The 13,599-nt window shown below is 41.8% G+C and overlaps 1 protein-coding gene across 2 annotated transcripts in view; it reads left to right on the top strand.

Moving 5' to 3' along the window:
- Positions 1-11,071, top strand: part of VDAC1 (voltage-dependent anion channel 1) — a 25,963-nt gene extending 14,892 nt beyond the window's left edge. For both annotated transcript variants that reach the window (XM_012728034.1, XM_004686722.2), the window contains exons 6-9: positions 4,266-4,493; positions 6,395-6,545; positions 8,173-8,230; positions 10,114-11,071. In XM_012728034.1, coding sequence (XP_012583488.1) covers positions 4,266-4,493; positions 6,395-6,545; positions 8,173-8,230; positions 10,114-10,205 — 529 coding nt within the window. In that variant the 3' untranslated portion in view covers positions 10,206-11,071. The remainder of the gene's footprint in view (positions 1-4,265; positions 4,494-6,394; positions 6,546-8,172; positions 8,231-10,113) is intronic.
- Positions 11,072-13,599: the final 2,528 nt, after the last annotated feature.

Below are 13,599 nucleotides of genomic sequence, written 5' to 3'. Positions count from 1 at the left end.
AGCGGGCGGGTCAGGAGAGGTCTGCCGCGCCATGTGGTCACCTCCGGGGCAGGGGGGAATCGAACTCATGCTGAAGTGGCTTTAGCTTCTCAGTGTTGTGCTTTAACCCGCTGCGCCACCAGGGAGGGTCCTATTTATTTATTTTTAATAATAAAAATAATCCATTTTATTTATCTTTGCATAGAAGAACTGAGATACAGGCCAGAGGTTCAGGGGGTGAGAGGATTCACCAGAGACAGAGTAGGGAGCAGAACAGGCTGACTGACAGAGTATACTGCTGAGGGGAGCAGTAGGCGGGTCTAGAAAGGTCTGCTGCGCCATGTGGGTCACCTCTGGTGCCAGGGATGGAACTCATGCTGCAGTGGCTGAGAATAGCTTCATAGTGCTGTGCTTTAACCCATTGTGCCACCAGGGAGGGCCTTTTTCTCTTTTTAACTGCATTGTTTTTTATTGAAGTAATGTTGCTTTACAACACTGCATATAATTAAGAGGTATGGGGTCACACCCCTTCAGGTGATTGTTACCACACCATACCCTTAATCTTTTACCCTAGAGCACTGGGCAGCTATTTTTTCATCAACTACCCACCCAACTTTATGCCATGTGGATTCATGGCCAACAGTAAGGCTTCACCTGTCTTCTACCCTACCAAAGAGCAGGTAGACCAAGATAGGTTTATATTTTTAGATTTATTTACTTATGCATATAAGAGCTAGGGTGTAGGTCAGAGGTATGGAGGCATGATATGTGTGTGTGAGGACTCACCAGAGATAGTGTGGGGAGCAGAATAGGCAAATGTACTGAAATACACTGCTGAAAGGAGCAGCCTGTGAGACAGGAGAGGTCTGCTGTGCCATGTGGGTCACCTCTTTGGCTATGGATTGAACTTGTGCTGTTGAGGCTGCTGATTCCTTCTTAGTTCTGAGACTTTACCCCTTGCACCACCAAGGAGGCTCCTATTTTGAGTTTTGTTTTATTGAGAGATAATTTGGTTGTTATTTTGTTAAAGTTTTCCAAACTACACACAAGCAACTTGAATGAAAGTTGCATGTTTCATTGCTACTTGGGAAGCGAATTATTTGTGTTTTCAACTGTGATTTCTAACATTCTTGTCTCATTCAGTTCTTAGATTGTATAACCTTTACATTTTTTATTATGGAATAGGTCAGACATTTAAATGAATGCAGGAAAATATATTAAACCCTCATCCTGCTCCAGTTCCCAATTTTAATAATTATCAACCAGTCACATTTTTACATCCAACACCAATCCCCCTCTAATCCTCAGATTATTTTGAAATAATAACAGATATCATAGTTTCATTCGTATTCATTAGTATTAGTATTAGCATATATTTTTAAATCTTAAGTTTCCTTTTAAAAAATGTATAACCACAATATTATTACTTTGAAAAAATGTTGTTATCATCATGCCTTAATATTATCAAATCTCTAGTCCGATCAAGTGACTTTTTTTTTTTTTACAGAATCAGAAATTATCCATGCAATTTTGCAAAAATTAGTCTACGTGGCTCCTACATATAGTTTACTCAGTTTTCAAGTTCTCTTTTTCCTCCCCTTGCAACTTATTTTTTGAAAGTAGATTATTTGTCCTGTAGAATTACATACAGTCTGAATTTTGCTGTTTGCATCACAGTGGCATAATTTATTTTTTAATGATTTATTTATTTATGCATGCAGAACTAGGGTACAGGCCAGAGGTGCACGTGTGGTGAGAGGATTCAGCAGAGACAGAGCGGGGAGCAGAACAGGCAGATCGACGAAGTACACTGCTGAGAGGAGCAGCGGGCGGGTCAGAAGTCTGCTTTGCCATGTGGTCACCTCCCGGCCAGGGATCGAACCTGCACCGAAGCGGCTGCTGCTCGCTTGCAGTGCTGTGTCCTAACCCGTTATGCCGCCAGGGAGGGCCCAGTATTGATGATATTTTAACAGTCCTCACATTGAAGCCCCTCCTGGTCAGCTCTCTCCAGTCCCTTTGCCCCAGCCTCACTTTGTTGTTTCAAGCTCACTTGCACGTTTCCTGCTCTTACTGTAATCTGCTCTTTCTTGAGGAGCGCTGGCTCCTCTGAGGAGGGAATGAGATTTAGAGCCCACCATCTGGGTGCTGGAGGTGTGGCTTTCGTTCCAGTGTGGTTGAACCTGGGGTGGACAAGACCATGTAGTTCTGGAGACTCTGAGAGTGGTTCTGGTTTCGCCTGTGGTCTCTGCCAAGGGTGTAGCTTGCTCTAGGAGATGTCCAATTTGCAGCTGAATGACACAATCAATCAGCTAAAAATAGTTCAGATTTTATTTGATATGTGATCTTGTTCTGTAATGTTGACTTTCAGTAAAAGCCTTGGCGGTCATATATTTGCAGGTGACACCACTCACTTGCCCTTCCTGAGAAATGTAGTCTTGAGCAAAAAGGCAAGGGAGGCCTTCAACTGGTTGTACATGCACATCTGGGGTCAGCAGCAGACTATACCTGGGGTCCCATCTGGCCCCCATGGCTGTAGGGATACAGGCTCTACCTCCACACCCAGTTCTGCTGTGTTCAGTTAGAAAGGATCTAGTATTTGTATTTGTTTATTTACTAAGTGAGCCACAAAGCGAGAAGGCAGCCTCTTTAAAACTGCCTTTATGGCATAAAGCTTTTGTTCAGACTTAGACACCAGCAATATTGCATCTGTTTCATAATTTCATGGTGGCTCTTACCTAGTAGAGGCCTGTGTAGGCCTCTGCATTAGCACAGGGAGAGGGAAGCAAAGCCAATTACATAAGGTTTATTTTTCAAGCTTTTCCTGCCCCAGTTCTCGCTTCACTATTGTGGCATTCTGCAGACTGGATTCCCTTTGAGAGAAGTGGTGTCCTGCCCACTGTGGCCCACAGCTCCTATGAGAGTTTGGGTCCCAGCCTCCCCTCTACCCACCTAGACTGGGGCTTTTAGAAGGGAGGCGAAGGAGGGACGAGAGTTCACTGGGTGCTTTGGTCGTGGGCATGGTGTGTTAACATACATCTGAAGGTGTGTGGACCTTTGTTCCTAATTCATACAAGGTGTGATAAACCAATGTAACCTCAATAATAAAATACAATAAAAATTTAAAATGTATAAATGTCCAGTGTCAGGTAACCCAGAGTACTTTCTGAATTCTGCCTACTGCTGAATAAATGGGTGAATATAAAAGTTGAGAATATTTTCTATACTTAGTCTTCTTCATTTTAACAAGGAAAGATACAATCCAAGGCCAAAATACTTGTGAAATTTTTTGAGAAGTGATAATGAGGATTTCTTTCTTGATGAGAAGGCATCAGTAGAAATCCTAAAAGAATCTAAAGGACTTTTGTTTTGACTATTCAAATTTTAAAAAAGGAAATAATTGTGGAATTTGTGACTATTCAAAATTTTTGTACCATAGTCTATTTTCAAATTTATAGTTTAAAACATTTCTTTACTTTTACCCCCATGGTTTTTATCTATAAACCATGAACTTTCAAGGACCCGGATCTATATAAGGATCTATATAGTTATACCCTTTGTCATGTTTTATATGTTAGAAACAAAAAAAAGATTTTTAAAAACCAAAAGTTATATGAATTTTAGATTGTAATTTAGATTTATATCTTCCAGTTCTTGATGTTTGCAGCTGCTGCTTCACTTTCCTAAAATAATTCTCCATACTTGAGTGTGGGGCTGAGAGTGTCCAGCAGGGCCGTCATCCAAATGGATTCCTGGTGTCCTTTGCTGCAGCAAAGTGTTGATTATAGTCACCAGGAACATGGCACCTTTGCCATTTAGATCAAGGGAAGGCCACTGGTACTGTGCTGTGGTTGTACTGCTGTGCTACCTAATAAAAGTCTTTGGAAGGTTAAAAAAATATAAACTGGGAAATAAATTTTTTAAAAATTAAAATTTATTTTATTTATTTATGAATACAGAAACTGGGGTAGACTAGAGGTGTGGCGGGGTGAGAAGATTCACCAGAGACAACCTGGGGAGTAAAACAGGCAGATTGACTGAAACACATTGCTGAGGGGAGCAGTGGGTGAGACAGGAGAGGTCTGCTGTGCCATGTAGGTCAGCTCCCTGGCCAGGGATCGAACTCAGGCTGCAGTGGTTGCGGATAGCTTCCTAGTGCTGTGCTTTAACCATTGCATCGCCAGGGAGGCCCTGGGATTTTTTTTTTTTTTTTTTTAATTTGCATCCCCTGGCATTTTGTACCAAGGTGAGTTAGCTTCTTAATTTAAATTTAACCTCTTTTCCTTCAGGAAAAAAAATGCTAAAATCAAGACTGGATACAAACGAGAGCACATCAACCTGGGCTGTGACGTGGACTTTGACATCGCCGGGCCCTCCATCCGGGGCGCCCTGGTGCTGGGCTATGAGGGCTGGCTGGCTGGCTACCAGATGAATTTTGAGACCGCCAAGTCTCGAGTGACCCAGAGCAACTTTGCGGTGGGCTACAAGACCGACGAATTTCAGCTTCACACTAATGTGTAAGTGTATTGGCGTGCTTGTGTGCACTAGGTGATTATTTCATATGTTTTTCCCCCTAAGCTCAATTTCTAATCTCCATGAAATGGGTTTGTTGGACTCAGATGAGCCAGATGGTTTGCTGGTATTTTTCTGTTTCCCAGCCACCCATTTCCAGAAGTAACCTAGGTTCTCTAGAAGCAGTAAACGTCACTGGCAACAACAGAATGACTTGCCAGTTAAAGCAAAGAAGACTGGCTCTTGCCTGCAGTTTTGTTGACTTTGGAAGCCTCTTAGTTTCAGTTAACAGGGTTGAGAGTGTGGGACGTGCAGCTCCTCTCTGTCTTCATTTGGGCCTGAGGGCTGCTTACTGTGCTTTAATAAAATACAGGCTTGGAAGACAGATGAGAGGAAGATTATCTCAGTTATGTGTCTTCTCTGTGTGGAGCATTAGAAAGTTGATTAACTATTGGATAGTATAGTGAAGGGAAGAAAAAATTACAGGTCAGGTTAGAGAGAGCCCCTCGTTATCAAATTTGAAAACTGAAGTAAGGGTGCTAATTTTGGTTAAGGGCTGCGCCATATTTTTTTCCTTCCACCAGAGGTCACTAAAGAAGTGACTTGTTGAACTTAAGTAAGTGGTTTTAGTGTTTAGTGCCATTTCTATTAAAACAATTTTTGGAGTAATTTTTATAATGAAGTTAATTTTTTTACTTTTTTTAAACTGAAAAGTCACAAAGAAACTATAGAGGCTGATGGTTCACTGGTTCTGGTGGGGTTTGGGAGGAAGGGGGTGTATACAGTGGAGTGACACAAGAGAGTTTGGGATGGGGAACTGTTCTGTATCCTGACTGCGGTGGTAGTGACATAAATCTTTACATGTGTTAAAATTCAGAGAAACGTACACCAAAAAGGTACGTCGATTAAAAAAAGATACCACAAAATAATCAGAGGAAAGATATCACAAGCCTATTATTTATTTATTTTTTGGGGATACTGACTGACATATGAAATGCTTCCTTGTGTGGAATTGGGAATTTACAGCAATCCTGGGAAGAATGATGACTTTTTGCTGATTTCCCCACATACCTGAGATTCACCACTTTTAATAAATAACAAGTGGACATGGTTTATTTTTGGAACTGACCTGGAAACAGCTGACATAAGTAATCTCGGTTGTCCTCGAGCTTGCAGAGGCCCAGATGTATGACAGACATTTTCTGTGCTTCATGTAGATGAGATTGTACAATGAGGTCCTTCTGTTACGGTTTTGAGAATTCACTGCACAAAGCCAGTGTTTTAGAACCTACTTAAAAATCTGAAATATATATATATATATACACATATATATATATATACTTTTATACACACACACACATATATATATATAAGTATGTATATATGTATATAAAACTGGGGCTAGGTTAGCAGTGTGGGGGGTGAGAGGATTCACCAGAGATAGACTTGGGAGCAGAAAAGGCAGATCAATGAAATACACTGCTGAGGGGAGCAGTGGGCAGGTTAGGAGAGGTCTTGCTGTGCCATGTGGTTCAGCTCTCTGGCCCGGGATCCATCTTGTGCTGCAGTGACTGCGGAGAGCTTCATAGTACTGTGCTTTAACCCCTTCCATCACCAGGGTGGGCCCGGTTTCTATTTTAAAGACTTTTGTAAGCAAACTTCAAGTTCCGTGCAGCCTGAGTCTTTGCCTGGGCTGCCTGCAGGTGTCCCCATGATGGGGAGACTAGCCTTTCTCTTCCTCTGCCCTGTGTCCTATTCTTACCAGTCTTCCCATAATTTTCTGCTTGTTTTGTGATCTGTTTGGCCCCCTGAGAGGATCTCTGTCCTCTGTGACCTGAGGGCAGCTCTGCCCAGCCATAGCCTAGCTTCCTGAGCCAGGTGGTAACTATGCTGTGCTTGTTTGCAGAAATGATGGGACAGAGTTTGGTGGCTCCATTTACCAGAAAGTGAACAAGAAGTTGGAGACTGCAGTTAATCTCGCCTGGACAGCAGGCAACAGCAACACTCGCTTTGGAATAGCAGCCAAGTATCAGATTGACCCTGATGCCTGCTTCTCGGTGGGTACCTGTGGAACTGTTGTGCAGGCTCCACCTGACCCTCTGCTTGGAGTCCTGGATCGCTGCAGTTGTGTGCTTTGACTCGGAATTTTCTCACTGTGAAAAGTTAGAAATAGTAGATGATAGCAGTGACATGGACAGCACGTACTGTGTGGAGCCTGTTATATGTAGATTACTGTATTTAATCCTTACACAGCTCACCTGCATAGGTTCTTTAAAAAGAAAATCATTCCATTTCTGTTTTCACAAAATAGGAACTGGGAGTTTAGGGAGATTGTATCATGTGTTCAAGGTCACTTGGCTGGGAAGTGCTGGGCTTGGATTTGACCAGACTGGCTTGCTGTGGTGCCTCCTCCAGTCAGTGCCTTTTTCATACTGTAGACTGTAAGAAAGGCTACCTTGAGTCCTCATTTTTTTAATATTTATTTTCCATTTCATTTTTCATTTGCTTGTCCAGCTACTTAAAAATCTGACCATGTCAGTGGACAGTTAGCATCTTATCCTGAAGACCCTGTAGCATTACTCATCCACCCTTGGGCTGCCACACAGTTTTGCTCTTACTCCTGCAAGCTCAGCCCTGTTGCCATGTGGGCTTGCTGTCTGTACCCCTTAGGGATGCTGGAGAAACCCACATGCTGCAGAATGGTTCCTGGAATGGTTGGTGTAATTTCCAGGTAGCCAGCTTTTAGTCTGCAAATGGAACCAAATTTGGCTTCTGTGACACTAGGTGCCTAAAGACAAAGGAAAGGGGTCCTCATTATTTGGGTGGCGCAAGGAAGAGGAACAGCTCACTGGGACACTGATGCCAGGAGGCCTGGAGTGCTTTCAATTTTGGGGGATGTCAGGTCTGAATTAATACTCGAGCAGGAAACATACACCTTGGCAGCCCCACTTCTGCCAGGCCTGTGTTTTCATGGTGGGAGCTGACTGTGTTCCTGACACCTCCTAGTTTCAACAGAAGGGGGTCAGGCAGAGGCCCACATTACCCTGCAACTCAGCAAGAAGCATGAGGACAAAATTAATACTGACTCAGCTGCTTGATTGAACTTAATCATTAATCAGCATTTGCAAGGCACTAATTTTGGAGTGATTGTTAGGTCATTCTATCTGCTCCAATATGCATTTAAATCAGGCCTGTTGGTACTAAACCTTTTTTGTGCTTTTTGCTTCTCTTTGACATGAGAAAATTCTGTGGTATTCTACCTTTTTAAAAAAGCCTCAAAATGATCTGACATTTGCTCTGTGTTCCACATCCCAACAAATAGATCTTAAAGGACCTTTTGTCTGTCTGGTCACATGTGAAATGTGCTCACCTGAGTATAGGTAGGGGGAGGCATTTGTTCCTTCAAAAGTCAGCTGTAAAGAGTGACTTCCTATTCATTGAAAATTGTGTTGATGTAAAAGCATAGACATTTCAAAACAGACTGACTCTGAATTTCCTTTCTAAGACCTAGTTCCCAAATTAGATATAATTCACACTGAATTTAATGAATCCTATAAATGAGGTGGTCATAGGGAAAGAGAAGTTGGTTGTGACATCCAGAATTGATTTAAAAAGCTCTTCTTGTTCACTTTTGGAGATGGAAGCATGTGGTTAACATTTTCATTTTGTCTTTTCCTTGACTAGGCTAAAGTGAACAACTCCAGCCTGATAGGTTTAGGATACACTCAGACCCTAAAACCAGGTATGTGTTTGGTTGTGTGTGAAATTAGTTATTTGCTTAACAGAAATGGCACTGCTGGCTTGCTGCTTTATGTTATTGCTATTGTTTATTGTTATAAAATACCTATGTGGTACATTGTAAATGAGTTTTATGATTAAGTATTTGGCAAGGAGTGTAGAGTTAGTATAAATGATTACATTTAAAAAGAAATTTTTTTGGAAAATAAAGATTTATTTATGCTTACAAGAATTGGGATATAGGCCAGAAGTGCCGTGGGTGAGAGGATTCACCAGAGTGGGGGGCAGACAGGCAGAACCACTGAAATATTTGCTGAGGGGAGGGTGGGTGAGACAGGAGAGGTCTGCTGGGCTATGTAGGTCACCTCCTAGCTGGGATCGAACTCCTGCTGCAGGGGCTGTGAATAGCTTCATAAACTCCTCTTTTCACCCCTTGTGCCTCCATGGAGGGACCAAATTTTTTTTTTTTAATTTATTTTTTAATTAATTTTTTTTTGTACAACTGGGGTACAGGCCAGAGGTTCAGAGGTTGAGCGGATTCACCAGAGACAGAGTGGGCAGCTGAGGGGAACAGTACTTGAGACAGGAGAGGTCTGCTGTGCCATATGTGGATTAGTGCCATTGGACTCAGGCTATAGAGGTGATATTACTGAGGTGTAACTCCTCAGCCACAGAGAGGTCCTAAAACATTGGAGATTTTTTTTAAGTTTGGAGAATAAGAGGAACAATATATAGGAGAAAAAGGGGCCAAAGTTAACACATTATACTTTTCCCCCCCTTTTTTTTTTTTTTAATGTGAGCTGTCAGAAGTGAAACCAGTAAATCACTGAAAGAGTTGTAGTTAGTAGAAATTTATGGTGCACACACCAAAAAGCAATTTGGGTACTGGGAATGCTCATCAGAACATGGACTGAGGCTCGAGGGAATGTTGTTACAGAGCAGCTTACATAGTGAGAAGGCAGTGACTGTTTTTTCTTCACAGTGAATGTTGTTAATATTAAAATTTTCAGAAATGATGGAGATTAGCTAGTGGTCACCTCATAGCAGTTTTGGGAATAGTTTTTTTCTCATGATTTCCAGAGGCACATGCAAGAAATGACCCAGGTCAAGTTGGTTTTGCAAAATAAGCTCAATTAAGTGTTGCTTGTTTAACTAAACTGGATTTGTCTGCTAGAGACTTTTCAAGGCTGGTCACCCTTTGTTTTTGATTTTAACAATACATAATGCATGATAACTTATTTCCAGCAGGTTCTTAAAACTAGCCCATAAATCATCCTGTTGTAAAAAGACAAATAGGAGAATTGTTTACCTCTGCAGATTTCCTCTGCACAGTTGGCCGGGCCAGTGCATGGTGTGTTAGCAATAGGGGGAAATGCCACAGTGGGGGTATTTTGTTCAAGTAGGACCTTTGAACCAGGCAATCTTAAGATTACAAGATAGCAGAATCAAGCTGATATAAAAAAAATGTTAGTTGCGTGTGTGAAGGTAGTACATGTGTGTGCACATGGAATGTGAGCGCAGCCCCCAGGGTCTGCCTCTTGGTTGGGGTTTCATTCCAGGAGCTATTCCTGAACATGCCTACTGTGATTCAAAGGGAGAGACTCCTTGGGGAAGGGAGGGCTGATGAGAGAAACAGGGAAGTAGGGTCCCTAAAGTGGACCTGATAGGTGGAATGAGAATTATTTTCTAATCTCATTCTAGGCTGCGTGTTAGTCAGATGGTGTTAAGTAACAGAAGTAAAAGGCCACGTGGTTTTGCTCTCCCGCGGATCCCACATGGCTGGGTCGGGCTTTGCCTTTATGTTTCAGAGCCTCCACATGTTAACCTTTCTTCTCTGTCTTTCCTCGGTCCCTTCTCCTTTCTTCTCCTGGATTTGTTCCCTTGCAGGTATCAAACTGACACTGTCAGCTCTGCTGGATGGCAAGAATGTCAACGCGGGTGGCCACAAGCTTGGTCTAGGACTGGAATTTCAAGCATAAGTGAATACTGTACAATCATTTAATTTTAATCTATTTTGCAGCATAGCTACCTTCAGAATTTAGTGTACCTTTTAATGTTGTATGTCTGGGATGCAAGTATTGCTAAATATCATGTTAGACATCCAGGTTAAAGATGATTCAGCTTTAAGGTGTTACCCTTTCAAAGGTACAGAAGAAACCCAATTCCCAAAAAAAGGTCCTTTCAGCTGTAGCCTGAGGGGGTTGGCAGCCCCCCTAAAGATGTCAGATTTCTTTTTTATCTTACAAATGGCTGCAAGTGGAAGCTGATAATTTGTAGGCACTTTGTAAATTCGTATTAAGTAAATGAATGAAATTGTGATTTACTGAGAATTAAACTTTATTTTCCTACCCTACTTAAGGAGAGGCTCACTGATGGTGTGGACATAATCATCTGAAAGGATGTTTCTAGACAGATCTTCATGACCTGTTTCCACCCCAGTCCATCACCTCTTTTACACCAACAGTGGTCTGAAGGGCGTGGTAGCAGTTTCTTTTGTGCCATTTTGGGGTGGAGAAGGTGGATGTGATGAAGCCACTGATTCAGGACTTCCCTCTCACGTTGTGATTTTTGCCCTTGCACCAGAGTATGAAATAGCTTTGAAGTGCTCCAGCTGCCAGCTGGGAAGAGTATCTGTGACTAATCACATGGTGACAACTCAGAATCTAAATTGGACTTTTGTTGTATTCTCGCCACTCAATTTATTTTTTAGCAGTTTAATGGGTACATTTTAGAGTCTTCCATTTTGTGTGGAATTAGATCTTCCCCTTCAAATGCTGTAATTAACATCACTTAAAATAAAACTTGAATAAAATACTGAAACCTCATCCTTCTGTTGTTTTTATTAGTAGAGGCGCAAATAGCTGGAAAACCAGGGCATTTGTTTGAAACTGTCTTTGGCTACTTGCTCTGTGTGTGTGTGTTAGCATTAGTTTCTGTTGCAGTATAACAAATTACTATAAACTTGTTAGTTAAAAAAAAACAACAACCCACTCATTTCTTCCACAGATTTCTAGGTCAGAAGTCCAGGAACAGTGTGTCAAGGCTCTTTAAGGGCCTACCAGTCTGTAATTAATATTGCAGCTGGTTATGGGGATTACACTTACGGGGGAGGAGTCAAATATTGTACAAAAGTGAAAAACAGTATAAGAAAATAAAACAGACAACGGATTTCAGCTAGCCTGGCCTCATTGGTCTCATATGGCGGCAGCAGAGTTCAGTTCCTTTCTGATACTGGTGCCTGTTTTCTTGCTGGCCAAGAGCTACTGGCCACTCTAGCAAAGATAGGCCTCCTGCTTTCCTGTCCTGCTTCCCTAGTTCCTTTCATCTCCAAAGCCAGGAATAGAAAACTCCTCTGTCAAACCCTTCTGGCATCAAATTTCTGGAAGACCCCCAGCCCTTTTTCTGACTCACTTGATTAGGCCAGGTTAATCTCCTATTCTTTTTTTTTTTTTTTAAAGATTTTTTATTTATTTGTGCATACAGAACTGGGTACAGGCCAGAGGCTTAGGGGCGGCGAGAGGCTTCACCAGAGACAGAGTGGGGAACAGAACAGGCAGATCAATGAAGTACACTGCTTAGGGGAGCAGCCAGCGGGTCAGGAGAGGTCTGCCACACCATGTGCTCACCTCCAGGGCAGGCGGGGATTGAACACATGCAGAAGCGGCTTTTAGATTCTCAGTGCTGTGCTTTAACCCTGGCTGCACCACCAGGGAGGGCCCCTAATCTCCCATTCTTAAAGTTGACTGCCACCAGTCCAGGCTGTGACTTTAAAGTTGACTGTACTATATAGCAAAATCATCATGAGAGTGATATCCTTCCTTAGTCATAGTTCCCTTCCCCTCTCAAGCAAAGGTCATACAAAGCCCTGCGTCATTAAGAGTCATTTAAGAAATCTGCTTCATTTATATTTAGTAACTTGTGGACAATTCAGTTTACAAAGGAGAATAGCAAAAGTCCTATCATTACCCATCTTCAATAAATATTAAGGGTGTATGTGTGTTTTGTGTATCTATTTTGAGTGTGTGTTTGTGTGTATATATGTATATAGGCAGATTCCTTTTTTCATGTTTGACATTGACAGTTGCAAACAGGTATCAGATTTACTTTTTGCATGTTGTATAATTGGTTTCTTCAAATCACTGGCCTCAGTATTTGTGCCATGTTTATCAGTACAGTATTTGTCATGTTGTCTTTGTTAAGTTTATAAGGACCTTCATTTACTTAAAAGTGAATTTGAATTTGACCAGAGATTTAGGCAGGTTGCAGTTTTTGGGTACATCCAGTCAGATAGCAGTTATAGTATGAAAGTATTGTGAAATTTACAAAAGACCTCTTGGGGATGAGGGAATATTTTCTTCCCCATTTACAATGAAGTATTTGCTTGTGGTATGCAGCATGTCAGAATATTGTGCCATGTTCCTTCAGTTCAAGATAACTCACTAGTAGGGGTTGAATTAATAGTACTGTGACAAAAGGAAAGAGTGGCCAGACACCCAGGATTGAAGGTGTGCTTATAGGAAAAAAGCCTGTGTAAATTTCTCAGGAAGCACAGTTTAGAATTGAGGGACTTGTTCATTAAGCTCCAGGGAGGGGAAGCCCCAGTGGAGCATGGGGAGACTGTAATGTCCTACCCTGGAAGGTTTGCAATAAAGGCACCATACAGTTTCTCTGGGCTTCTGGTGAGCTTAGGGAAGTGAACAGATGAATGAGCTCTTGGTTTTCTTAACACAGAGTTTGTGTGTTTCTAAGCAGTCCTTGGAGCCAGAAAAATAAGGGAAGCCGGATTCAGGAGAACACAGGCCCTTCTCTCTTCAGAGAGGTAGCTCAGCTGTCTCTGGGGCCTAACAGCAGTCCTCTGAGAAGGAGACCAGAGTGGTGAAGCAGTGGGTGCATAAATACCTTGCTTCATGCCACACTGACTTTCCTGCAAATAAATCAAGTGGAACTTTTATGATGTGAAGGCTGTGGAGGTTTCATTAAGGAAACATTCTTAGAGCATACAGACCAAAGCCCTGTGTCAGGGCCATCAGGGAGCTTCCTAGAAGTTTTGAACTTTGAATTTTGGAGAGTTTTAAGTTACAAAATTTAAAAAGTAATAGAGGCTTATTATAGGAAACGTGTAAGCTGTTTGTATCCCTACTTCATAGCCCCCTTCTATGGTTTTCCTTCATAATAACTTCACTGTTTAATAGTGTGTATTTTACACTGTAGACACACACATACTATAGAAAGGCCGGGATTCGTTTTGTTCTCAGCTGTCTTCTGAAACACGGAAAGATGTAAAATATTTATGGGGACAATAAATGATAGGAGCGAATTGAAAAATAAAATTTACTTATAATTCTACTGACCACACAGTTCCCTTTTTTTTTT

The sequence above is a fragment of the Condylura cristata genome, unplaced genomic scaffold (genome assembly GCF_000260355.1).
Source record: "Condylura cristata isolate star-nosed mole 26May11 unplaced genomic scaffold, ConCri1.0 scaffold00021, whole genome shotgun sequence".
Lineage (NCBI taxonomy): Eukaryota > Metazoa > Chordata > Mammalia > Eulipotyphla > Talpidae > Condylura > Condylura cristata.
The sequence above is the reverse complement of the archived record's forward strand: the minus strand, read 5'-3'. Positions and strand labels throughout refer to the sequence as shown.